The 24769-nt window shown below is 41.4% G+C and overlaps 1 protein-coding gene and 2 non-coding genes across 3 annotated transcripts; 1 reads left to right on the top strand and 2 right to left on the bottom strand.

Annotated features, from left to right (window-relative positions):
* Positions 1 to 216: 216 nt before the first annotated feature.
* Positions 217 to 379, bottom strand: LOC132898190 (U1 spliceosomal RNA). Its single transcript, XR_009656464.1, has one exon. It is a non-coding gene; the product is annotated as a U1 spliceosomal RNA (small nuclear RNA).
* A 1776-nt stretch (positions 380 to 2155) lies between these two features.
* LOC132897377 (U2 spliceosomal RNA) lies at positions 2156 to 2346 on the bottom strand. Its single transcript, XR_009656307.1, has one exon. It is a non-coding gene; the product is annotated as a U2 spliceosomal RNA (small nuclear RNA).
* Positions 2347 to 8322: 5976 nt separating this feature from the next.
* On the top strand, positions 8323 to 23810 carry tmem88b (transmembrane protein 88 b). The gene is made up of 3 exons (XM_060924666.1): positions 8323 to 8635; positions 17064 to 17447; positions 23163 to 23810. Exons 2-3 carry the CDS (start codon positions 17070 to 17072, stop codon positions 23442 to 23444), a joined length of 660 nt encoding a protein of 219 aa, XP_060780649.1. The 5' UTR covers positions 8323 to 8635; positions 17064 to 17069; the 3' UTR covers positions 23445 to 23810.
* The last annotated feature ends 959 nt before the right edge of the window (positions 23811 to 24769 follow it).

The raw sequence follows: 24769 nt of genomic DNA on the forward strand, positions 1-24769 counted from the left end.
AGATATTTGACCAAAGTTTAATATAAAATAGGAGAATTACATTGATCTCGCTCCTGAATTTACCCAAGATGTGCACTTTGCCCCTGTGCATTGTTAACATCATAAAAAGCGAGGCAAAGTCTTCCTTAGATTATCTTTAATTATAGACTACTCTTTCACAAAAAAAACCCCCAAAACTCAAAAACAACACATTTATCTGCTTTTATACAGTGAAATCAGGGGAGAGCGCGAACGCAGTCCCCCACTACCACAAATTATGCAGTCGAGATTCCCACATTTGGGGAATTCGCAGGGGTCAGACAGCCGGAGTGCAATGGCTGAGCCTCGCCCTGGGTGAACCACCTTCTTGATCATGGTATCTCCCCTGCCAGGTAAGTATGAGTTCACAACCCACTGCGGAGCGCCGCCACCACCACACACACTCTTCACCAGCATGGTGAGGATAACATTTCCCATGATGCACTGCTCCTGACCATATAAGGAGAGCCACGCTTTTCCGGAAGTAGTTCTTCACTCCAACTTGATCACTCAGTTCACAATTGGTAAAACAAATCTTTCCACATTCTACTTCGAGAGACAATATAACATTTGGCATGATCTTGCAAAACAAAAATGATGAACTCTAATGTAATTCCATGTTTGGCCAATTTTTTTTTTAAATGCACAAGAACAGTATCCTGAAATCATCCCCCAAATTTTCTTTGTTGAACGAATTTAAATGATACTTAAGAGTCTTAAAATTTGTAAAAAGGTGCAAAAGCAGAAAGATTGATATTTTAAAACATTTTCCCACTGAATTAGATAACTGAGATAAAACCATTTCCCCCTTGGACACGTTTTTCTTAATTGTTCATTTTCTTGTGTGTTTTCTTTTGTCCCCCCCCTTCTGTCCATGGATATCTTTAACTACAGCATTTCATACATAATTTATTTTCAGTTTTGTAGCGTATTATAAAAGTTGTTTATCCTCGATTTTTATTAGATTGTTCCCTTTGATAACTTCTCTGTTCTTTCCTATATTTAGGAGGATAACATATTATACTATATTGGTTTTGTACTTTCAATAAGGACTCAAGATTCAAAGATTTTTTATTTTCAATTCACTATATATCCAGGACATATAGGAGAATCGAAATGCCATTTTTCTCTCACCTTACTTGTAAGAACAGAAAAAATATTTATATTAAGAATATATATATATATACACACACAAGTTATACTAGATTATGATGTTACCATAGGGGCGGCACGGTGGTGTAGTGGTTAGCGCTGTCGCCTCACAGCAAGAAGGTCCTGGGTTCGAGCCCCGGGGCCGGCGAGGGCCTTTCTGTGCGGAGTTTGCATGTTCTCCCCGTGTCCGCGTGGGTTTCCTCTGGGTGCTCCGGTTTCCCCCACAGTCCAAAGACATGCAGGTTAGGTTAACTGGTGACTCTAAATTGACCGTAGGTGTGAATGTGAGTGTGAATGGTTGTCTGTGTCTATGTGTTGCCCTGTGATGACCTGGCGACTTGTCCAGGGTGTACCCCGCCTTTCGCCCGTAGTCAGCTGGGATAGGCTCCAGCTTGCCTGCGACCCTGTAGAAGGATAAAGCGGCTAGAGATAATGAAATGAGATGAGATGAGATGTTACCATATTGGTTTTGTACTTTCAATAAAAGGTGTTTTAAAAAAACAGTTGATCCAGAAGAAGGGAAGCATTTCTCCACAGACAGCCTGATCCTTCACTCGGTTCTCACCAACATTTTTTTTATGGCTTGGAAACCACTACAGCTTGCGCCAATTACAGTGACCCCATTGTACAATCCGTATGTCTTTGGACGGGTGGGCGAACCCTCGCAGACACGGGGAGAACATGCAAACTCCACGACAGAAAGACCCCTGTCGGCCGCAAAGTTCGAACCCATAACCTTCCTGCTGTGAGGCGACAAGGATGATAACTACACTGCCACACAGTGACATGAAACAAAATCTACCCCTTGCTTATGTAAAACATGGTGGGATACATACAGAAAATACATTATCAAGGAAAACTAATGACAGCACAACATTAAAAGTTCTTTAAAACAAAAATATACCCATGCTCAAAATTAACTTACACATATATTGTAGTGACAGATTATCTAAACACTAGTCTTTTTCGTTTTTCCACTGTATAAAGGAGGTGCACTATTCCCAAAAATACTACAATATTGAGTCAATGCGTGGAGTGGCCAGAGCAAGCCCCTATTCCACCTCCCTATTCCAAAAATCAATTTAATATATGATCCCTAGATAGGAGACGTATAAGATATTAAACAGATAAAAACAGATACTACACTTGATCTTAGCCAAAAGGCCAAAAAGCAATACTTTAACGAACGACCAGGAGGGACATCCTTCACTACACAACACACGAGGACGGAAGATACTGCTTTAGTCACTAAACAGTTAATTAAATATAGAAACTGCATCATTAATAAAATGCATTTAAACATGTTTTAAAATGGATAAAGCTGTATTAAACAATACACATTTAATACAAGGTCAGAACGTCTCGGATTAAAATAAGTTGCCTCTCGGTGGCCAAATGTGGAACTGCAGGTTGGAGTGAAGTGGCCATTTTACATGTGAGGAGAATGTGGGCACGCACACCTAATGCCGCATTCTTTACTTAGGCCTGTGGGGTTCTCTCTCCCTGTGTGTCCTTGTCCAAGTTTTACATTTATCCATCCATCCATTATCCTGTCCTACAGGGTCGCAGGCAAGCTGGAGCCTATCCCAGCTGACTATGGGCGAGACAGAGGCTCCAACTTGGGAAATTGCAAAGATTCTCCCTCTCTGCGAGTAGTTTGGAGGGAGACAAGTTTGAGCGCCGTAGGCGCGAAGGCGATATATCTCATCTCATTTCATTATCTCTAGCCGCTTTATCCTTCTACAGGGTCGCAGGCAAGCTGGAGCCTATCCCAGCTGACTACGGGCGAAAGGCGGGGTACACCCTGGACAAGTCGCCAGGTCATCACAGGGCAACACATAGACACAGACAACCATTCACACTCACATTCACACCTACGGTCAATTTAGAGTCACCAGTTAACCTAACCTGCATGGCTTTGGACTGTGGGGGAAACCGGAGCACCCGGAGGAAACCCACGCGGACACGGGGAGAACATGCAAACTCCACACAGAAAGGCCCTCACCGGCCCTGGGGCTCGAACCCAGGACCTTCTTGCTGTGAGGCGACAGCGCTAACCACTACACCACCGTGCCGCCAAGGCGATATATATTATATATATATATATATATATATATACACACACACAGTGGGGCAAAAAAGTATTTAGTCAGTCACCAATTGTGCAAGTTCTCCCACTTAAAAAGATGAGAGAGGCCTGTAATTTTCATCATAGGTATACCTCAACTATGAGAGACAGAATCTCATCTCATATTATCTGTAGCCGCTTTAGCCTGTTCTACAGGGTCACAGGCAAGCTGGAGCCTATCCCACTGACTATGGGTGAGAGGCGGGGTACACCCTGGACAAGTCGCCAGGTGATCACAGGGCTGACACATAGACACAGACAACCATTCACACTCACATTCACACCTATGGTCAATTTAGAGTCATCAGTTAACCTAACCTGCATGTCTTTGGACTGTGGGGGAAACCGGAGCACCCGGAGGAAACCCGTGCAGACATGGGGAGAACATGCAAACTCCACACAGAAAGGACCTCACCAGCCACAGGGCTCGAACCCAGAACCATCTTGCTGTGAGGTGACAGCGCTAACCACTACACCACCGTGCCACCAGAAGAGCAATATAGCCCTTTTTAAATACTTGAATTCTGTACCTTGAATGATAATATTAATGCACATTAAAAATTCACACTGATTTGTTAAATGGAGAACCAAGGGAACTGTGACTGATCAACTGGGGCGGTATGATGGTGTAGTGGTTAGCACGGTCGCCTCACAGCAAGAGGGTTCCAGGTTCGAACTCAGCGGCTGGCGAAGGCCTTTCTGTGTGGAGTTTGCATGTTCTCCCCGTGTCCACGTGGGTTACCTCTGGGTGCTCCAGTTTCCCCCACAATCCAAAGACATGCAGTTATGGCCCTTTTCCACTACCCTTTTTCAGCTCGCTTCAGCTCACTTCAGCCCGACACGGCTCGCGTTTCGACTATCTCAGAGCAGCACGACTCAGCTCGCTTCAGCCCTGCTTAGCACCCAAAACTCGCACCGTTTTGGAGTGGGGCTGAAGCGAGCCAAACCGAGCCGAGTGGGGTTAGGGGCATGAGGAGACACTCCCCTGTGCACTGATTGGTGAGGAGGAGTGTCCTCACACGCCCACACATGCCCCGCGAGCACGCTGGGATCTGTAAACCCGGAAGAAGAATAATTACGAATTACGAGAATTTCTGAAGCCTTATGTGCCTCGCCTCATCTATACGCTCTTGCCAGTATCTGTTGGCGTTGTCGGTGACAACAAGCCACAGAACCAAGACCAGCAACACTAACGAATTCATGTCCTCCATGTTTATTGTTTACTATCCGGGTCATGAGACTACCACTTAAAAGATCACTGATGTCACTGTTTGCGCCGCCTAATGACATCATGTGACGTCCACCCACTTTCGCTAACTCCACCCAATGTGTCCACCCACTTCCAGCCAGCACGGTTCAGCGTGGTTGTAGTCGAAATGCAACTCCAACAGCCCCACTCAGCTCGACTCAGCACGGCACAGCTCAGCCCAACTCAGCCGCGTTGGTAGTGGAAAAGCAGCATTAGGTTGACGTGGGGCGGCCTTGAGCTGAGGTGCCCTTGAGCAAGGTACCGAACCCATAACTGCTCCCTGGGCACTCTGGTGTGGCTGCCCACTGCTCTGAGTGTGTGTGTTCACTGCTTCAGATGGGTTAAATGCAGAGGATGAATTTCACTGTGCTTGAAGTGTGCATGTGACAAATAAAGGTTTCTTCTTCTTCAGCAGCCATTTTAATACCCAAATACAATGAGTATTTTAGGTCAGTTTATAGTGTTTATACATCCATCTTCAAAATTTTGTTTTGAAATGGATCAGTGTTAGAGTTGTTGGTCTATTTATTTATGTGTGTTTTTTTAACTTGCAGTTTGCACAGTAAAATTTGTTTACATTCTGCAATTGTTTCATGCATACAATATATGAAGGAATCAGGTGTCATTTTGTGGGGCTGAGCAAACCTTGTAGTAATCAAAGCCTTCATTATATACACATGATGAAATAAAAAAAAAAGAAGAAGAATCAAAAAATGTGTACACACACACACCAGAATCTTAAACACAGTGATACAAGTTTTGGGTCATACTACCTAGCACTATTAAGAAGCAAGGAACAGGACAAATTCCATGTTGGCATTAAAAATATGACTCTTAATTGATTCCAAGAGCAGATGGACTCCCCTTAGGAATAACAATCTTGTTACTCCTGATACTTCCCTTATGTGTTTTAAAATGTTCTGTCTGGCAGTCAGGGACGCAAGTCCTGTATTTTACAATCATCTCCTGCAGAAATTTATGCTCTTATAATGCAAGTTAAAGGCGATTCTATTAGGGCAGATATGTCTACAACAATTTACACTAGCTTTTAATTTATGGCCTTTCAATTTCATAAAATCAGTGAAATTTAGTTCCCTCTGAAATTTGGTCATTGTGATATTTGTTTATTTCTGTAATATCTCAAAAATCAGGCCATTTTGTAGCTAAGTTATTTAGTTTGAGGGGATACCCTAGCAAATAATTTGCATGAAATTACTCGCTTCATGCAGTCAAGTAAACAGAGGAAGTCTGTGTGCACATGTGCAAGTTTACCTGTTGCTGCTTCTTCCTCCTCCTCCTCCTCTTCGTCTTTTGGGTTTTACGGCAGCTAGCATCCAGTGTTGCATTACTGCCATCTACAGGTTTACCTTGACCGTGCACTGACAGTTACATCATTCTATCACTAAACGAACAGCTGATCACTGAGGTGCTCACTGACCGCTGATATTTATTAGTTTCATCCTGCGTTTCCTTTCCTTGTAGTCGGTCTTTTACGTTTCATTTGCATCCTCCATTTTCCTCTTCTGTTACAAATTTGTATCCCACAATGCCTTGCATGAACGGGGAAAGCCCACCACGTGATGCATGACATACAACCCCGATTCCAAAAAAGTTGGGACAAAGTACAAATTGTAAATAAAAACAGAATGCAATGATGTGGAAGTTTCAAAATTCCATATTTTATTCAGAATAGAACATAGATGACATATCAAATGTTTAAACTGAGAAAATGTATCATTTAAAGAGAAAAATTAGGTGATTTTAAATTTCATGACAACACATCTCAAAAAAGTTGGGACAAGGCCATGTTTCCCACTGTGAGACATCCCCTTTTCTCTTTACAACAGTCTGTAAACGTCTGGGGACTGAGGAGACAAGTTGCTCAAGTTTAGGGATAGGAATGTTAACCCATTCTTGTCTAATGTAGGATTCTAGTTGCTCAACTGTCTTAGGTCTTTTTTGTCATATCTTCCGTTTTATGATGCGCCAAATGTTTTCTATGGGTGAAAGATCTGGACTGCAGGCTGGCCAGTTCAGTACCCGGACCCTTCTTCTACGCAGCCATGATGCTGTAATTGATGCAGTATGTGGTTTGGCATTGTCATGTTGGAAAATGCAAGGTCTCCCCTGAAAGAGACGTAGTCTGGATGGGAGCATATGTTGCTCTAGAACCTGGATATACCTTTCAGCATTGATGGTGTCTTTCCAGATGTGTAAGCTGCCCATGCCACACGCACTAATGCAACCCCATACCATCAGAGATGCAGGCTTCTGAACTGAGCGCTGATAACAACTTGGGTCGTCCTTCTCCTCTTTAGTCCGAATGACACGGCGTCCCTGATTTCCATAAAGAACTTCAAATTTTGATTCGTCTGACCACAGAACAGTTTTCCACTTTGCCACAGTCCATTTTAAATGAGCCTTGGCCCAGAGAAGACGTCTGCGCTTCTGGATCATGTTTAGATACTGCTTCTTCTTTAAACTATAGAGTTTTAGCTGGCAACGGCGGATGGCACGGTGAATTGTGTTCACAGATATTCCTGAGCCCATTTTGTGATTTCCAATACAGAAGCATGCCTGTATGTGATGCAGTGCCGTCTAAGGGCCCGAAGATCACGGGCACCCAGTATGGTTTTCCGGCCTTGACCCTTACGCACAGAGATTCTTCCAGATTCTCTGAATCTTTTGATGATATTATGCACTGTAGATGATGATATGTTCAAACTCTTTGCAATTTTACACTGTCGAACTCCTTTCTGATATCGCTCCACTATTTGTCGGCGCAGAATTAGGGGGATTGGTGATCCTCTTCCCATCTTTACTTCTGAGAGCTGCTGCCACTCCAAGATGCTCTTTTTATACCCAGTCATGTTAATGACCTATTGCCAATTGACCTAATGAGTTGCAATTTGGTCCTCCAGCTGTTCCTTTTTGGTACCTTTAACTTTTCCAGCCTCTTATTGCCCCTGTCCCAACTTTTTTGAGATGTGTTGCTGTCATGAAATTTCAAATGAGCCAATATTTGGCATGAAATTTCAAAATGTCTCACTTTCAACATTTGATATGTTGTCTATGTTCTATTGTGAATACAATATCAGTTTTTGAGATTTGTAAATTATTGCATTCTATTTTTATTTACAATTTGTACTTTGTCCCAACATTTTTGGAATTGGGGTTGTAGTATCTTGAATTAGGTCATGGTGAAGCAAGAAAAAATAGTGGAGAATTTAGGGCCACGTGGCCCTAATTCATTAATTGTTCTATTTAAAAAAAAACTAATAAAATTGGAAGTCTGTGATTCAAATTCAGTAGCTTTCGGTCCACTAAACAAAAATAACTGGGTGTCGGGGAAAATTCTTTTTATGGCCTAAACTTGAAAAATCTGAAAGGCAGTCTACCTTTAATTCTACAAAATCAACAGTACATATAAATGCAGTTTCAGGTCAGACTGAGTAATTACTCAAACTAATAATAAAAATATATGATCATTAAGTAAGTTTTTGTAAAACACCTTTATACAATGTGTTGTAGAGATGCATGTACTGTTTATGTATAGCTCATTTTCATTTAAGTCATTCAGTAGTAATTAAAATGTCCTGCTCTGAACTCTTTAAATAAACAATTTGTCCCAAGACGCATTACAGGCTACCACTTGTAAGAAGAGGAGGAGGTGGTCTTACCAAGGAAGGCAAGCTGAGGGGCAAGGAAAAGGCATTAGTATATCTCCCCTAACAGACCACAGGCAGCTTTGAATCGACTCTGAGGTGAAGGAGAGGAGAAGCTAAGAGAGTGTTTGATGATTTAAGAGACTAATGCTTTGCTACTTTATATTAGCAAAAGAAACAGAAATTCCTTAAATGTATAGCGCTATATACCTGAAACTTTAACAAGCAGAGCAAAACTGAAGATTTTTTTTTTTCAATTTCAAGTTAGCATTTGTGAAACCACTGAGATCCAAATATTTCAAGAAAGACATTACAGAAAGGCTTGGCAAATTTTTTTTGGGGTGGTATCTTTACACTGGTGTATTAACAAGGATTTACTTAAAGGACTCTCTAGAAGAGGACAACTAGACTCCATACCACACGGTGAGTGCTTGCAGAGGAGGAACATGATGAAGTGCAGATGATGGCCACCTATCTGATCTAATTCTCATGGAATGTGAGGTATTCCCACTACCAGACCATAGGTTTTAGGGGTAAATTTCACTTAAAAATGAAACCTTTTGAACATACTCAAGATTTATAGGAAGTACGGTAGTAAACCTATGCACTTTGGGCAAATTAGTACAGGGTCTGAAATAGAGCTGAAATGTTTTTTTTCTTTTTTTTAAATAATTAATTAATTTAAAAAATCAGCAGAATTGTCATAGAGTATATTAAATGGACATCAAGTGTGCAATCTAATTCTTAATGCAGTACAATGCCCTTCTAATCTAATAATTAATGCCCTTTTGGAAATTACTTTCAATTAATGAAATACACAAAGCTTTCAGAGAATGAAAATTGAATAATGACAATGAAAACAGGACAACTATTGATCTACAAAACCTAGGCAAGTTTAATGTCACATTATCCAATGTGTGGGAAAACTGCAGAAGTGTTGCAGGCCAAATAGAATTTAGCATCAAATATCAAAACATGACCATATCCCCTCCCATTAAATCCCTCAGAAATCATGTGAATGTTTATTTAACAAAAAAAGGGGGGGAAATTCAATTGTGTAGTTCCCAGAAAGGCAGACGTGAACAGGAATGCAGATTTTAAAGAACCGTACAAAATATTGTTTTTAGATTCTGATTGGCACTTGATACATGCACTCTGATAAAGTGCGCCAGCATCCAAAAAACACAACAGCAGGAAATCCTTTGTATGGAATTTAAATATAGATCTTTAAAACTTCCTGACTCATACCTTACCTCAGTCTCACAGTACTTGTGTGTGTAGCTTTTTATTTATCAGTAAAGAAGGGATTAAGTTCTGTGCAATTTTTTTTCCAGGATGTAAACCTCAGCATGATTACTGTGTGTAGATATGGTCACATCTCTTCACTATTGAGACTTTTGCATACTATTTCACTAGAAGACATTTCTCCACAAAGGAATTCATTTCAGACTAAATGTAATCCAGGTCCAATAAACCTACAGGCATTTTAGACATTATGTTTGGTGCAGCATACAATTGTCATTGAGTATTCTTTGATTTTTAAATCCAATCTTTAATTTTTTGCTTAATCAGTGTCTGAAAAACTAAATTTTCTGTTCAGTGAGCAGAAAGAATCCTTTGCTACAGATTGATTGATTTTTCCAGTAATGTTCTCAGTGATCAGAGTCAGTTGCTGTTTCCACTTTTATCCTTTAATATGATATACATTAGGGCGACACAGTGGTGTAATGGTTAGCACTGTCGCCTCACAGCAAGAAGGTTCTGGGTTCAAGCCCAGTGGCTGATGGGGGCCTTTCTGTGTGGAGTTTGCATGTTCTCCCTGTGTCTGTGCGTGGGTTTCCTCTGGGTGCTCTGGTTTCCCCCACAGTTCAAAGACATGCAGGTTAGGCTAATTGGTGGCTCTAAATTGACCGTAGGTGTGAATGTGAATGGTTGTTTGTCTCTATGGTGGGGTTTACATTAGACCGTATCAGCGGATCATCAGATTAACGTTTTTAAAACGATTAGCGTGCACACAGCAATGCCAATACACGATTCGCTTGCACACAGCAACGCCAATACACGGATACGCTCGGCTCCGCAGGCATCCTGCGCTCCAAATCACTCCGCCCTGAACAGCGAGTGCCCTCTGGAGGGTGCGCACTCCGGCCCTGCGCAGCTCACAGAGCGCGCGAGTGAAGCGCACGAGCAGTGATTCGGGACTGAGCCGCTGTGTGTGTGATCTCAGTGCATATCGGGTATGCGTGTCACTTACCACTTGCAAGTGGAAGGATGGCAAGCCTAAAGACAATCATAACTACACAATGGGCAGTATTTGGATCAGTATTTGCAGTATTTTCATACTTTTATACTCTTTAATGAAGGGTGATACCAGGCGGAAGTCCGCGCCGTTTTTTAGCAGTCGTGTCACATGACCAACACCAGCGAATCAGGAAGGTGGATGTCACAGTGACGTTGTCCAATGACGACGCCAGCTAGAGCTCAGCACAGCGTATCCGCGTATCCGTGTATTCTCAATGTTTACACAGCACCGGACCAGACACGATCTGGATTGAACACGTGGACCCTGGCGGATTCCCGTTTCCCGGCATTTCCAGGCGTTTTAATGTAAACGGACAGTGCATCCGCGAAGAAAACGAGACAGATACGGTCTAATGTAAACTTGGCCTATGTGTCAGCCCTGTGATGACCTAGCGACTTGTCCAGGGTGTACCCTGCCTTTCGCCCATAGTCAGCTGGGATAGGCTCCAGCTTGCCCACAACACTGCACAGGATAAGCGGTTATGGATAATGGATGGATGGATTATATATATTAGGGGAAAGAAAATACACTTCAGAAGTAAAATGTAATGCACAGGGACAGCCATGGTCTAAAAGGTTAGAGAAGCAGCCTTGAGCCCAAAGGGTCACTAGTTCGATTCCCTGGACTGGTAGGAAAATCCCTGGCTGAAGTGCCCTTAGGCAAGGCACCTAACCCCCAACTGCTTCAAAGGCCCAGGGGATGTGTGTGTGTGTGCTTGTTGAATGTTGCTCTGGATAAGATCATCTGCTAAATGCCTATAATATTATGTAACAGTGGGATACAATTTAAAAGATTATAACCAGATTAACAAACAACAATAATTTAAAATATTTGCACAGCCTACAAGGCACCCAAAACAAGCACATACATTGTTTGCACTAGCTGGAAATCATACCACTGTTTCAATCCAATAATAGAACAATTATTTCATAAGATTCTAAAACCACTGCCATGAGAGGCATATGATATTGATGAGAACTGGTTGAGTCGATTGCTGTTATGGAGTGAGGTTAGCTGGATGAACTCCAAATAATAATTTAGGAAAGTGAAAAACAAAAAAACACCCAGCTTCCTATGTGGCTAGTAATGGCAGTTACTAAAAGCCTCTCATAATTAATTATTACATCAACACTCGATCACAAACACTTGCAGAGCAGCTTCCAGCCAAGCTGATTAACTTTTATATCATTCAAGTTTATCTTCACTGTCAAAAGGCACATTCCTTCACTATGATCTCTCATTCAATATAATAAAATTTGATATGCATTACTAAATTGGATAAAATGCAACCGACATTTGAATACAACATTACAAGGAACACTGACTGACTATCATCTTAAAGTTCATGAACTAAACATTCTGTGCAGAGAATTCTGGACCAACACTCAAGTAAACTCTGCTCTGTATACTCACGTAAAGGCTCCATAGCAGTATTAACAGTTGAAGAATAATGTAAATTGTATGAATATGAGCAAAAGACGGGTGACATGGTGGTGTAGTGGTTAGCACTGTCACCTCACAGCAAGAAGGTCCTGGGTTTGAGCCCAGCAACCAACGAGGGCCTTTCTGTGTGGCGTTTGCATGCTCTCCCACATGGGTTTCCTCTGGGTGCTCTGGTTTCCCCCACAGTCCAAAGACATGCAGGTTAGGCTAATTGGTGGCTCTAAATTGACCGTAGGTGTGAATGTGAGTGTGAATGGTTGTCTGTGTCTATGTGTCAGCCCTGTGATGACCTGGCGACTTGTCCAGGGTGTACCCCGCCTTTCGCCCGTAGTCAGCTGGGATAGGCTCCAGCTTGCCTGCAACTCTGTAGAAGGATAAAGCGGCTAGAGATAATGAGATGAGATGAGATGAGATGAGACGGGTGACATGGTGGTGTAGTGGTTAGCATTGTCACCTCATAGCAAGAAGGTCCTGGGTTTGAGCCTAGCAGCCAATGAGGGCCTTTCTGTGTGGCGTTTGCATACTCTCCCACATGGGTTTCCTCTGGGTGCTCTGGTTTCCCCCACAGTCCAAAGGCATGCAGGTTAGGCTAATTGGTGGCTCTAAATTGACCGTAGGTGTGAATGTGAGTGTGAATGGTTGCCTGTGTCTATGTGTCAGCCCTGTGATGACCTGGCAACTTGTCCAGGGTGTACCCTGCCTTTCGCCCATAGTCAGCTGGGATAGGCTCCAGCTTGCCTGCGACTCTGCAGGACAGGATAAGCGGCTACAGATAATGGATGGATGGATGGATGGATGACCAAAAGGCAAAAATAAAGGAAGCTAGGTAAAAATCTCATACCATTATACTGTACATTAAAGAGAGTCTACTTGTGACAAGAATATTACATATAAAGCCATGGAATAACAGCAATTCCATTTCCAGTTTTATGTGATCATAACAAAAATGCATCTATGCACCCATTATCCATACTGCTTATCCATCAGGAGGGAAGCTGGAGGCAATCCTACCAGACTTCGGGTGTAAAGCAAGGTATGCCCCGGGCATGTCTATTGCAGGGCTTGGGGGGAGGAGGACCATCATTTTGAAAATGATTATTAATATATTAATAACTTCTCACTCATTTTATCACCTTGTCAAATTATATAAATGCTTCACTGAGTAAGGGGGAAAGTATAATTAGGTATTTAAATGAACATAAGGAAAAGAGAGGGGCAGATGGTCATGTGGCATCCTGGAACATATGAACAAGATCTAACCATCCACACTCAGTTAATACCCAGTCATCGGCTGCATTCAAATATGCATATTTACGTACATATTATTAGTACACAAACAGTTGTATGTAGGATGTCTGAATACACAGAAGGCATTTAGTAGTAGCTGAATGGTACCTGGATGATCTACTACATTTGTAGTATGTAAACGTACTACACTACACTACCCCAGAATCCAGCTGGAGCCTCCGTATAACCTAAGAAGAATTCTCATCTCATCTCATTATCTCTAGCCACTTTATCCTTCTACAGGGTCGCAGGCAAGCTGGAGCCTATCCCAGCTGACTACGGGCGAAAGGCGGGGTACACCCTGGACAAGTCGCCAGGTCATCACAGGGCTGACACATAGACACAGACAACCATTCACACTCACATTCACGCCTACGGTCAATTTAGAGTCACCAGTTAACCTAACCTGCATGTCTTTGGACTGTGGGGGAAACCGGAGCACCCGGAGGAAACCCACGCGGACACGGGGAGAACATGCAAACTCCTCACAGAAAGGCCCTCGCCGGCCCCGGGGCTCGAACCCAGGACCTTCTTGCTGTGAGACGACAGCGCTAACCACTACACCACCGTGCCGCCCCCTAAGAAGAATTCCCCAGAGAAAACATAGATGGCTGTCCGAAGCAAAGCAAGTTGTTGCAGTGGTGTACAAATGTATCAGGAATTGTTTCAACATTTCTGCCATTGCAGAAATTATTATTATTTTTTATTTAGCAGCATATGTGGGTATACGTCATCTGTGAATATCCAGGTCAGAGGACAGGCAAGATGGCAGAGAGAGTACATCTGAATTGTGTCTTTGCTACTCGTTCGCATATCCATAGAATGTACTACAGTTATGGTTGTGTTGTAGGTACTTAAAGGTAGATTGCCTTTCAGATTTTTCAAGTTTAGGTCATAAAAAGAACTTTTCCTGACTCCCAAATAGTTTTGTTTAGTGGACCGAAAGTGACTGAATTTGAGTCACAGACTTCCGATGTTATTAGTTTTTTTTTTTTAAATAAAACAATTAATGAATTTAGGGCTACATGGCCCTAAATTCTGCGTTATTTTTTCTTGCTTCACCGTGACCCAGTTCAAGATACTATGTCATTTGTCACGTGGTGGGCTTTTCCCATTCACGCAAGGCATTGTGGGATACAAATTTGAAACAGGAGAGGAAAATGGAGGATGTGAGTGTGCGAATGAACCATGAAAGACCGACTACAGTAATGGAATGTGAGAAGAAAAGATGTTATGTTGTGAAGGAAAGGAAATGCAGGACCAAACTAATAAATATCGGCAGTCAGTGAGCACCTCGGTGTAATCAGCTGTTCGTTTAGCGACAGAATTATGTAACTGTCAGTGCACAGACAAGGTAAACCTGTAGATGGCAGTAATGCAACACTGGATGCCAGCTGCCGTAAAACCAAAAAGAAGAAGGGAAAGAAGAAGAAGCAGGTAAACCTGCGCATGCGCACACAGACTTCCTCTGTCTGCTTGACTGCATGAAGCAAGTGATTTCATGCACGTTATTTGCTAGGGAATTGCCTCAAATTAAAAAACTTCCAAGTCACAGAAAGGCCTGTTTTTTTTTCCAAGATATTACAGAAATAAACAGATATCACAGTGACTAAATTTCAGAAGGAACTAAATTTCACCGATTTTATGAAATTGAAAGGCCATATAGCTTTAAGTCATTAGTACATACTGAGAATTCGGATGCAGCCATGGAGTCATGTACAGTGGTGCTTGAAAGTTTGTGAACCCGTTAGAATTTTCTATATTTCTGCATAAATATGACCTAAAACATCATCAGATTTTCACACAAGTCCTAAAAGTAGATACAGAGAGCCCAGTTAAACAAATGAGACCAAAATATTATACTTGGCCATTTATTTATTGAGGAAAATGAACCAATATTACATATTTGTGAGTGGCAAAAGTATGTGAACCTTTGCTTTCAGTCTCTGGTGTGACCCCCTTGTGCAGCAATAACTGCAACTAAATGTTTCTGGTAACTGTTGATCAGTCCTGCACACCAGCTTGGAGGAATTTTAGCCCATTCCTCCGTACAGAACAGCTTCAACTCTGGGATGTTGGTGGGTTTCCTCACATGAACTGCTCGCTTCAGGTCCTTCCACAACATTTCCTTTGGATTAAGGTCAGGACTTTGACTTGGCCATTCCAAACATTAACTTTATTCTTCTTTAACCATTCTTTGGTAGAATGACTTGTGTGCTTAGGGTCGTTGTCTTGCTGCATGACCCACCTTCTCTTGAGATTCAGTTCATGGACAGATGTCCTGACATTTTCCTTTAGAATTCGCTGGTATAATTCAGAATTCATTGCTCCATCAATGATGGCAAGCCGTCCTGGCCCAGATGCAGCAAAACAGGCCCAAACCATGATACTACTACCACCATGTTTCACAGATGGGATAAGGTTCTTATGCTGGAATGCAGTGTTTTCCTTTCTCCAAACATCTCATCTCATCTCATTATCTCTAGCCGCTTTATCCTTCTACAGGGTCGCAGGCAAGCTGGAGCCTATCCCAGCTGACTATGGGCGAAAGGCGGGGTACACCCTGGACAAGTCGCCAGGTCATCACAGGGCTGACACATAGACACAGACAACCATTCACACTCACATTCACACCTACGGTCAATTTAGAGTCACCAGTTAACCTAACCTGCATGTCTTTGGACTGTGGGGGAAACCGGAGCACCCGGAGGAAACCCACGCGGACACGGGGAGAACATGCAAACTCCGCACAGAAAGGCCCTCGCCGGCCACGGGGCTCGAACCCGGACCTTCTTGCTGTGAGGCGACAGCGCTAACCACTACACCACCATGCCGCCCTTCTCCAAACATAACACTTCTAATTTAAACCAAAAAGTTCTATTTTGGTCTCATCCATCCACAAAACATTTTTTCAATAGCCTTCTGGCTTCTCCATGTGATCTTTAGCAAACTGCAGATGAGCAGCAATGTTCTTTTTGGAGAGCAGTGAATTTCTCCTTGTAACCCTGCCAGTGTTCTCCTGATGGTGGACTCATGAACATTAACATTAGCCAATGTGAGAGAGGCCTTCAGTTGCTTAGAAGTTATCCTAGGTTCCTTTGTGACCTCAACAACTATTATACACCTTGCTCTTGGAGTGATCTTTGTTGGTCGACCACTCCTGGGGAGGGTAACAATGTCTTGAATTTCCTCCATTTGTACGCAATCTGTCTGACTGTGGATTGGTGGAGTCCAAACTCTTTAGAGATGGTTTTGTAACCTTTTCCAGCCTGATGAGCATCAACAACGCTTTTTCTGAGGTCCTCAGAAATCTCCTTTGTTCGTGCCATGATACACTTCCACAAAAATGTGTTGTGAAGATCAGACTTTGATAGATCCCTGTTCTTTAAATAAAACAGGGTGCCCACTCACACCTGATTGTCATCTCATTGATTGAAAACACCTGACTCTAATTTCACCTTCAAATTAACTGCTAATCCTAGAGGTTCACATACTTTTGCCACTCACAGATATGTAATATTGGTTCATTTTCCTCAATAAATAAATGACCAAGTATAATATTTTTGTCTTATTTGTTTAACTGAGTTCTCTTTATCTACTTTTAGGACTTGTGTGAAAATCTGATGATGTTTTAGGTCATATTTATGCAGAAATATAGAAAATTCTAAAGGGTTCACAAACTTTCAAGTACCACTGTATCCTGATGAAAGAGAAGAAATGAATACCCCCCAAAATTAAATTTCTATAATAAACAATAAACTAAAAAAAAAAAATTAAACCTCAATAACAACAGCAACCGCATTGATTCCTTCTACACAGGTCACCATGAGTATGACTGGCACCCTAGAGAAGGGAGCTCATCATCAGGCCCTTGACCTCTCTGAGGAGCTCCCACCAAACCACCACCATCAACAGGTTCATCTCCAGCACAGTGGTTCCACAGCCTCCACATCTGCAGCTGGGACTCCCATCAGTGGCTCTGGGGTGGTGGTGCCTCCTCCATATTCTGCACCAGTGTCTGGAGGTGGTGAGGTTCCCCTTGAGCTGAGGGGCTCTCTGGACTGTTGGGCATGTTCAGTACTTGTAACAGCCCAGAACCTGGTGATAACCATTATTAACGTGTGCCTGGCTGCTCTGGTTTTTGGCCCGATTCTCACTCCTGTCTTAGTTATGGTGGTGTTTGGGTTTCTGTGCCACTCCACTGTAAGTATTTTACAACACATCATTTGGCAGAAGATATTAGAATAAATGATAAACATACTTAAATAATATTATTGCTATATGATTATATGAACTGAAAAGATATGAAATTTAGATAACTATGCCCAATTACAACAAATTTTAACCACAAAAATCAGAATGGTGTGGGGTCTCTCCCCCTTTTAGTATATAATCTCTTAATCTCTGGTGTTTCCCAGATGTTTAAACAGGAGGTCAGGGGAGTTCATATCATCCCAGGAGCCCACTGCAGACTCTTCAGGGGCTCCAGTAATTAAGTGATCCACTCTTAGATAGACAAACAAGTAATCAAATAAGAGATATAACATTTCAAACAGCCATACTCTTCATGTTGGGCTGAGTTCTTAACTCTTTCCACCTTCATACTGTATGCTTGTTCACACAAGTAAAACACTTGCATATAACATTATCTTTGGACACTTGTATTTTTCTTCTGTGACTTTGTAGCACTGAATCTTAGTCAGTAAAGGTCAAACAGGAGATTCATTTTACCTTCTCCACATCTTTTTAACATGCCAATCGATTAGTGGTCTTAGGACACCAGATTAGTGAAGGGATTAAGCAAAAAAAGAAAACTTTTTACAAAATGAGGGAGAGCCAGAGACTGAAAGCAGGCCATGAACAAAATCCAACCTAAATTTAAAAGCTTTTGCTGTACACTGAAAGCAAAAAGCTTACATTTTCCAGACCTCTGAACAGCCACTAAGGTATTTGAGACTAGAGGTTTTAAAAATCAGAAGTAGTTTATAATACTTAAAACATCACAACACAAATCCTTGCTTTCTGTAGGGCATGCTTTAAGATGAGGGCTTGAGATAGCAAGTAAGGAAGTTTATTTATCTGTATAAGCCTTATAATAGAGTATGATAACATTACAACTTGGCTTTGTAGTGATTGTGTATTCTCCACACCTCTGTTTCAAGTGTCTCTAACTAATTCCTTACTCGTGTATTTATCCCAAGTTTTCCACAGTTACACTGAGGATTTCGTCCTCTGTGTTGGAAATGGTGATCCATTTCCCTCTTCTGGTCCCCTATTCTTTTTTTTTCCTTTATGCAAGTGCCTTTTTACTCAAATGTGCAAATGTTCTTATAAGTGACTTGCCAGTGTATTTGCACATAATACTAGGGGACAAAAATCACATGAAATGAGAATCTCATTTCCTATTTCAGTACTGACTTCTGTGTTACTGTACTCTTAGTCAAAAATGTCAAAAATTATCATTAAATGTTTGGAAAGGGGACAGAAAAGGTCGTTTTCTGCACAGAAGAACAGGAGTCAAATAGGCATGGACATAGCACATAAAAGGGAATAATTATCAACCTAAAATCTTTTCAATTTTAGACAGCATTCCTAGTTATATATTAGTAGACATTATTCTATCCACATTCACTGGATATGAGCAATCACATGTTCTGATTGGCTACTCTACTACTAGAATATCAGCTCATATACCATGAGTAGAGAAAAACAAAATGGCGGAGCAACCGAGGATGAAATAAAAACTCTACTCAAAAACAAAACCCCCAAAATTGTCATCAAGTATTTAAAAGAAACAGAAATAGCTAAAAGAGTATAGTCCCGTCTCCCCCCAATATCTCCTGTTTCACACTCCAGCCCAGTCGGTGGCAGTAATGCACCTTTAAGCACCAAAAAACACTAAAGAAGAAGAAGAAGCCACCCACAAAAAAAGGCAAAAAAACCTACATCCATCCATCCATCCATCTATCTATTATCTGTAGCCACTTATCCTGTTCTACAGGGTCACAGGCAAGCTGGAGCCTATCCCAGCTGACTATAGGTGAGAGGCAGGGTACACTGTCCTTGGACAAGTCACCAAGTTATCACAGGACTGACACATAGAGACAAACAACCATTCACACCTATTTAGTGCCACAAATTATCCTAACCTGCATGTCTTTGGACTGTGGGGGAAACCAGAGCACCCAGAGGAAACCCACGCAGACACGGGGAGAACATACAAACTCCACACAGAAAGGGCCTCACCAGCCGCTGGGCTCGAACCCAGGATCTCCTTGCTGTGGGGTGATAGTGCTAACCACTACACCACCGTGTCACCCCAACAAGACGATGATCTCTCCCCCCAAACAAAACAAAACCATGGAATAAAATTATTTGATGGTAAGAATGTATCTTTTTTTATTTTTCAATAATGATTATTATTGCATTTTTAACAATTTGCTTTTCTCCGGATTGTTTACATTCTAAGCGGAAATGATTTTGTCGGATGTTTTGTATAAAGTTTTTATTTATCGAATTTGCAAAAAATAAAAATAATAATGCTCTGTTTCTCAAAATCCAGTGAATGTGGACAGAATAAAATGGCTATTCCACTCAATCTCATCGTACATTGTTGGCTTATAGCCAACTTAATGCTACGCGCTTCATTGGCTATCAGCTCACGTATGACTCAATTTTGTGGAATAACTCTTAAATATTCTACCCTTCATAGCATCACAGTGTCATTATATCATGCCAGTCATCTGCATTCTTTCCAGTGAAGGGGGAAACCAGAAGAAAGAAAAAAAAAACACCCACAACACAACCACAGCTGAGTTTGAAGAAGTCTTATCAGCATACCTCCTGCCCCATCCACCCTACATTCTCTGTTCAGCCTTCTGTTAATTTCTCCCCTTCAGACGGCCATATCAAATGTTTTCTCTCACATTTTTACACCAGACCTCTTCCCTCAGTTGTGCAGTCTTCATTATAAATTATTATGACATCCAAGTGCTGCCAAATTTTACAGATACTAGATTCCCATGTTTATGGACACTTCACATAAAGAGCAAATCTATAGTTTTTTTTTTCTTTTTGTCAAAACAGACCGTAAAACTTCTGGTTAACGAGGGAAGCCTAAATGGAACTTGGAACTGATTTACATGTTTACAGCACACATGATCAGTGATGTATTTTACAACTAGTGTGTAAGTGTACATGTAATAATGCAACAGATATTTGAGCCTTATGTGTCTGTTCTTCGTCTGTCTGCACTTCAAAAGCACATTCTTTCAGCAGCACCTCATCCCTTAACTTCTCCTCTGAAAGAATTCTCTGTTATCTCCTCCAAGTTAAACACCAAGCCCTACTATGCACTGAACCTATAACCCCAAATCAGTAAAAGTTGGGACGGTATGGAAAATGCTAATAAAAAAGAAAGCAGTGATTTCTAAATTTACTTTGACTTATATTTCATTGCAGACAGTATGAACCCAAGCTATTTCATGTTTCGCCTGGGCAGCTTCATTTCATTTGTTAATATACAGCTATTCCTGTGTTTCAGACCTGCAACACTTTCCAAAAATGTTGGGACAAGGGCAATTTAAAGCTAGTAATGAGGTAAAACAATCAAATGATGACAATGTGATTTGAAACAGGTGATGTCAACAGGTGATTGTAATCATGATTTGGTACATGATTTGCTATCCAGGAAAGACCTCGTCTTTGAGGATCAAAGATGGGTCGAGGATCTTCAGTTTGTCAATAAATACATGAGAAAATTATTGAAATGTTGAAAAACAATGTTCCTCCAAGAAAGATAGGAATGGATTTGGATATTTCACACTCTATGGTGCAGATTATAAAATGATTCAAGGAATTTAGAGGAATTGCAATGCGTAAAGAGTAAGGGCGTAAGCCTAAGCTGAACTCCAATCCTCAGATGGCACTGCATCAAGAACCGTCATTCATCTATAGCTGATGTAATCACGTGGGCTTGAGATTACTTTGACAAACTTTTGTCAAGCACTGCAATACACAGTTACAGCCACAAATGCCAGTTAAAAATTTACTGTACAAAAAGGAAGCCTTATATTAATTGTGTCCGGGAGCACTTTTCACCTCTTCGGGCTCTGAGGTATCTGGAATGGACCATCACACAGTGGAAATGTTTATTGTGGTCAGATGAATCAGTATTCCAGGACTTTTTTTGGAAGAAATGGATGCAGTGTGCTCTGGAACAAAAATGAAAAGGACCATCCAGCCTGTTACCTGCAACAAGTCCAAAAGCCAGGGTCTGTCATGGTATGGGTTTGTGTCAGTGCTCTTGGCAAAGATAACTTACACTTCTTTGATGGCAGCATTAATGCAGAAAAGCACATTGAGATTTTGGAGCAACATATGCTGCCTTCAAGACGACATCGTTTCCAGGGAGATTTTAACAAGCGAATGCAAAACTACATTCTGCACACATTACAAAGGCATGGCTGTGGAAGAAGAGGGTGCCTGTCCCCTCTGTCCCCAATAGAGAATGTGTGGTGAATTTTGAAACAAAACATATGACAACAACGATCCTGTACTGTTGCACACCTTAAGACTTGTTTGCAGGAAGAACGGGACAAAGTAACACCTGAAACGCTTCATCACCTGGTGTTTTAGTCCCTAAACATCTTAAGTGTTGTGAGAAGGAATGACAAAGTGGTAAATGCTTTGCCTTCCCAACTTTTTTTGAAATGTGTTACAAGAATCAAAATTGAAATGTGTTTATTTTGAAAAAGAAAAACCAAAAGCAATCAAACTCATGAGGTAAAACATCAAATAATATGCTGTTGTATTGTTTTGAGTGCAATACAGGTCTAAAATTATTTACAAATTATTGTTTGCAGTTTTAATTTCAATTTACCATCCCATTTTTTTCTAATTTGGGGTTGTAGTTTCAATCCAAAATATAATGCACATTGTTGAAAATATCAACCAAACCCCTTATATGCAGTGTGACAAAAAGAGGTTCGTGTGTGTGTGTTTGAACAAATGGGTTAGTCTATATTCCTAAAAAAGTATTACGTAAAGTAATGTAAACTTACAGCACCAGTAAAAAGCATTAAGAAGGCAAATAATTGCACTAATTAACTTTTGACAAAGTACACCCGCTAACTGAAAAGCATTCCAGGTGACTACCTCATGAAGTAGATAGTTAAGATAATGCCAGTAGTGTCATCAAGGTAAACAGTGGCTACTTTGAAGAATCTAAAATATGAAACATTTAGTTTTTTTAACACTTTGTTTACCACATAATTCCATATATGTTCCATGTGTTATGTCATGGGGCGGCACGGTGGTGGAGTGGTTAGCACTGTCGCCTCACAGAAAGAAGGTCCTGGGTTTGAGCCCAGCGGCTGGTGAGAGCCTTTCTGTGTGGGGTTTGCATGTTCTCCCTGTGTCTACGTGGGTTTCCTCTGGGTGCTCCGGTTTCCCCCACAGTCCAAAGACATGCAGGTTAGGTTAACTGGTGACTCTAAATTGACCGTGAGTGTGAATGGTTGTTTGTCTCTGTGTCAGCCCTGCGATAACCTGGCGACTTGTCCAGGGTGTACCTCGCCTCTCGCCTGTAGTCAGCTTGGATAGGCTCCAGCTTGCCTGCGACCCTTTAGAACAGGATAAGCGGCTACAGATAATGGATGGATGGATGTTATGTCATAGTTTTGATGTCTCCAGTATTGTTCTACACTGTAGAAAATAGCCAAAATACAGAAAAACCTATGAATGAGTAGGGGTGTCCAAACTTTTGTCTAGTACTGTACGTGTGAATGATTAAAAAAAAAAAGTTACCACACTTGTGATACACAACTGCATCTGACTGGTCTAAATCGGACAAAACATTTTAATGACATTCCTCTGTTCAAGTTTAATTTGTCACCTTCTCCATACTCTCTCTCTAAGGTGCGTCCACATGGTACATCACCCTACTGTTTGGACCTGCTGAGTGACGGAGGCTGTGTGGCTTTGTTAATCATTGGCTTCCTGCTCGTCACCCCACTGCTTGTTCTGGCATTGGCTGCCTATTGCAGATTAGCTCGTCACCTGCAGCTCAGCCTCTGTTTCATCCCTTACAGTCGCGCTGTCTACAAAAACCTGCCTGTCACATACCACTACGGCCTGGGAGGAGGCTGCTGTATACAAGACGCAGGTCAAGACAGAAAGAAGGGAAAAGTTTGGGTATGATGGTGGAATTTGATGGGTCTCAACCAATTTGCCATTTGCAGTATGTTTAATTAAAATACTACAACTCTTACAAATGATAGCCAATTCATAGCCATACGAGGTCCTTGAAACATGTAAAATATTTTTATTAACAAATTCTGTCAAAAGTGAACCAAATTCTCAACTATTTAGTATGTGTTTGCTACATGTCTCAAAATGGAGGAAAAGGGGAAACAAAAAAGGTAAACAAACAGGGTCAAGAAGAAGAGGGTTTTTTTCTTATGTATTTTCAAATCACCATCACAGATACCTTATCTTATATAACCAAGATCGCATATTTTCTGTTTTGTATAAATACTCCATGTATAGCAGCACTGTTATATAAACCAGAGTTTTTGCCAAGCTATCAGCAATTTACAAGTCTATATTAAAAGCTAATTAGACTTTCGTAAATTACTACTTTTATCATAAAAACACTGGATTTTTTTCCCTAAATAAAGCTGGATTATTTGTACTAGATTGTAATGTTGTATGCATTTATCACTCCATATATGATGGCCTTAAAAACAAAACTTTTAAAATGTGTGTCCCCATATTTCCCCCTTCTTTTTAAAAATTAATTTTTGGATAGTGAACTATTTGATCCTGTCCATTTGTTTACACCTGCTATGCGTTTTTATCCTCTGCATTCTGTAGCATTGTGATAGGATGTTCTTCTCCTGGACGATACGTAAAATGACATGGAAATTCAGGCAGTTAAAAGCGTGCCTGTATGCTCAAGGAAGGACAAATGAAGGATTACACTAATACTGGCAATGTCATGTGCTTGTCCATGATTAGGAAAAGAGTTCTGTGAAGAAATATAGCTGCCATAAGAGTCTGCAAATAAAGCTTGTCCACTATAAAACCATAGTAGTAGTAGCAGCTTATAACTAATGGAATCAAAACCACTGTAACCTGTTTGTAAAGTCACCTCGTGGAGCCCCCTATTGTTTCACTCACAATACAGCAGCATATCATCATTTGCACCAGGGGGCATTATCGTCCCTGCTCTGTGGGTGTAATTTATCTCATCTCATTATCTCTAGCCGCTTTATCCTGTTCTACAGGGTCGCAGGCAAGCTGGAGCCTATCCCAGCTGACTACGGGCGAAAGGCGGGGTACACCCTGGACAAGTCGCCAGGTCATCACAGGGCTGACACATAGACACAGACAACCATTCACACTCACATCTACGGTCAATTTAGAGTCACCAGTTAACCTAACCTGCATGTCTTTGGACTGTGGGGGAAACCGGAGCACCCGGAGGAAACCCACGCGGACACGGGGAGAACATGGAAACTCCG

This window comes from Neoarius graeffei, chromosome 1 (assembly GCF_027579695.1).
Source record: "Neoarius graeffei isolate fNeoGra1 chromosome 1, fNeoGra1.pri, whole genome shotgun sequence".
NCBI classification, from domain to species: domain Eukaryota; kingdom Metazoa; phylum Chordata; class Actinopteri; order Siluriformes; family Ariidae; genus Neoarius; species Neoarius graeffei.